This window comes from Sitophilus oryzae, unplaced genomic scaffold (genome assembly GCF_002938485.1).
Source record: "Sitophilus oryzae breed Bouriz unplaced genomic scaffold, Soryzae_2.0 scaffold_1068_pilon_pilon, whole genome shotgun sequence".
Lineage (NCBI taxonomy): Eukaryota > Metazoa > Arthropoda > Insecta > Coleoptera > Curculionidae > Sitophilus > Sitophilus oryzae.
In genome coordinates, this window is record NW_022145691.1 from 285,389 (window position 1) to 286,529 (window position 1,141).

A 1,141-nucleotide genomic window follows, 5' to 3' on the forward strand; every position below is an offset into this window, starting at 1 on the left:
TTAACGATTCATTTGACTAAACATTTGAATTTGATTTGAAATTTTGTGGATTTGTCGGTCTTTACTGAGCTTATTTTATGTTATTTATTATTTATTCATGGAGGCATTGCAGTTCTATCCAAGTTGTTTAACCGAATATATGACACTGGTCACTATCCGGAACAATGGTTATCTTCAACTTTTATCCCTATACCAAAGAAGATCAGCGCACGAAAATGTGAAGAACACAGACTCATTAGTCTCATGAGTCGTTCTCTAAAAATATTCCTGAGAATAATACATCGGAGATTGTACGGAAGATGTGAGGATGCCATGAGTGACACACAGTTTAGATTTAGACAGGGGTTAGGCAACAGGGAAGCACTGGCCGCGACGAAGATATTAGTACAGAACTGCTACGACCAGCGAAAGAATGCCTGTCTATGTTTTATAGATTACGAAAAAGCTTTCGATAGCGTTCAACATCATAAACTTATGCAGCTTCTCAGGAGATTGGATTTAGACCAGAAAGACATCCGATGTATCGAAAACCTATACTCGCACCAATCAGCACGGGTAAAATTCATAGAACGAGTCGAAAAATTCAAGTACCTGGGAGCTTGGCTTCACGAGGACTGGTCATCTAACAGGGACATTAAGTACAGAATCGAGGAAGCCCGGGGCGCATTCCTGAAATTTAAAAAAGTATTCACCTGTAGCGATTTCGACCTTGAGCTTCGGTTGAGATTTGTGGAATGCTACGTCTGGTCGGTACTCCTCTACGGCGTGGAGAGTTGGACACTAAAAGCAAGTGCCATAAACAGACTGGAAGCTTTCGAAATGTGGATATACCGCAGAATCCTCAAGATACCATGGACGGCCAAGATAAGAAACGAGGATGTACTAAGACGTATTAATAGAGTTCACGTTCTCTCTTCAATACTATAAAACAAAGAAAGACCGCATACCAGGGTCACGTCATGCGTAACCATAAATATCGAGGGCAAGATCGAGGGCAGAAGAGGTTTGGGATGGAAAAAAATGTCGTGGCTGCGGAACATAAGACAGTGGACAGGAATTAGTAACATACAGACGTTGATCCACACAGCAAGAGATAGGGAAGCCATGGAAAGTGTGGTCGCAAACATCCATTAATGGATAA

General features: G+C 41.5%; 1 protein-coding gene across 1 annotated transcript; it reads left to right on the forward strand.

Annotated features, from left to right (window-relative positions):
* The first annotated feature begins 243 nt into the window (after nt 1–243).
* LOC115880093 lies at nt 244–927 on the forward strand. The gene has a single exon (XM_030897224.1). The coding sequence runs from the start codon at nt 244–246 to the stop codon at nt 925–927; it is 684 nt and encodes a 227-aa protein (XP_030753084.1).
* Nucleotides 928–1,141: the final 214 nt, after the last annotated feature.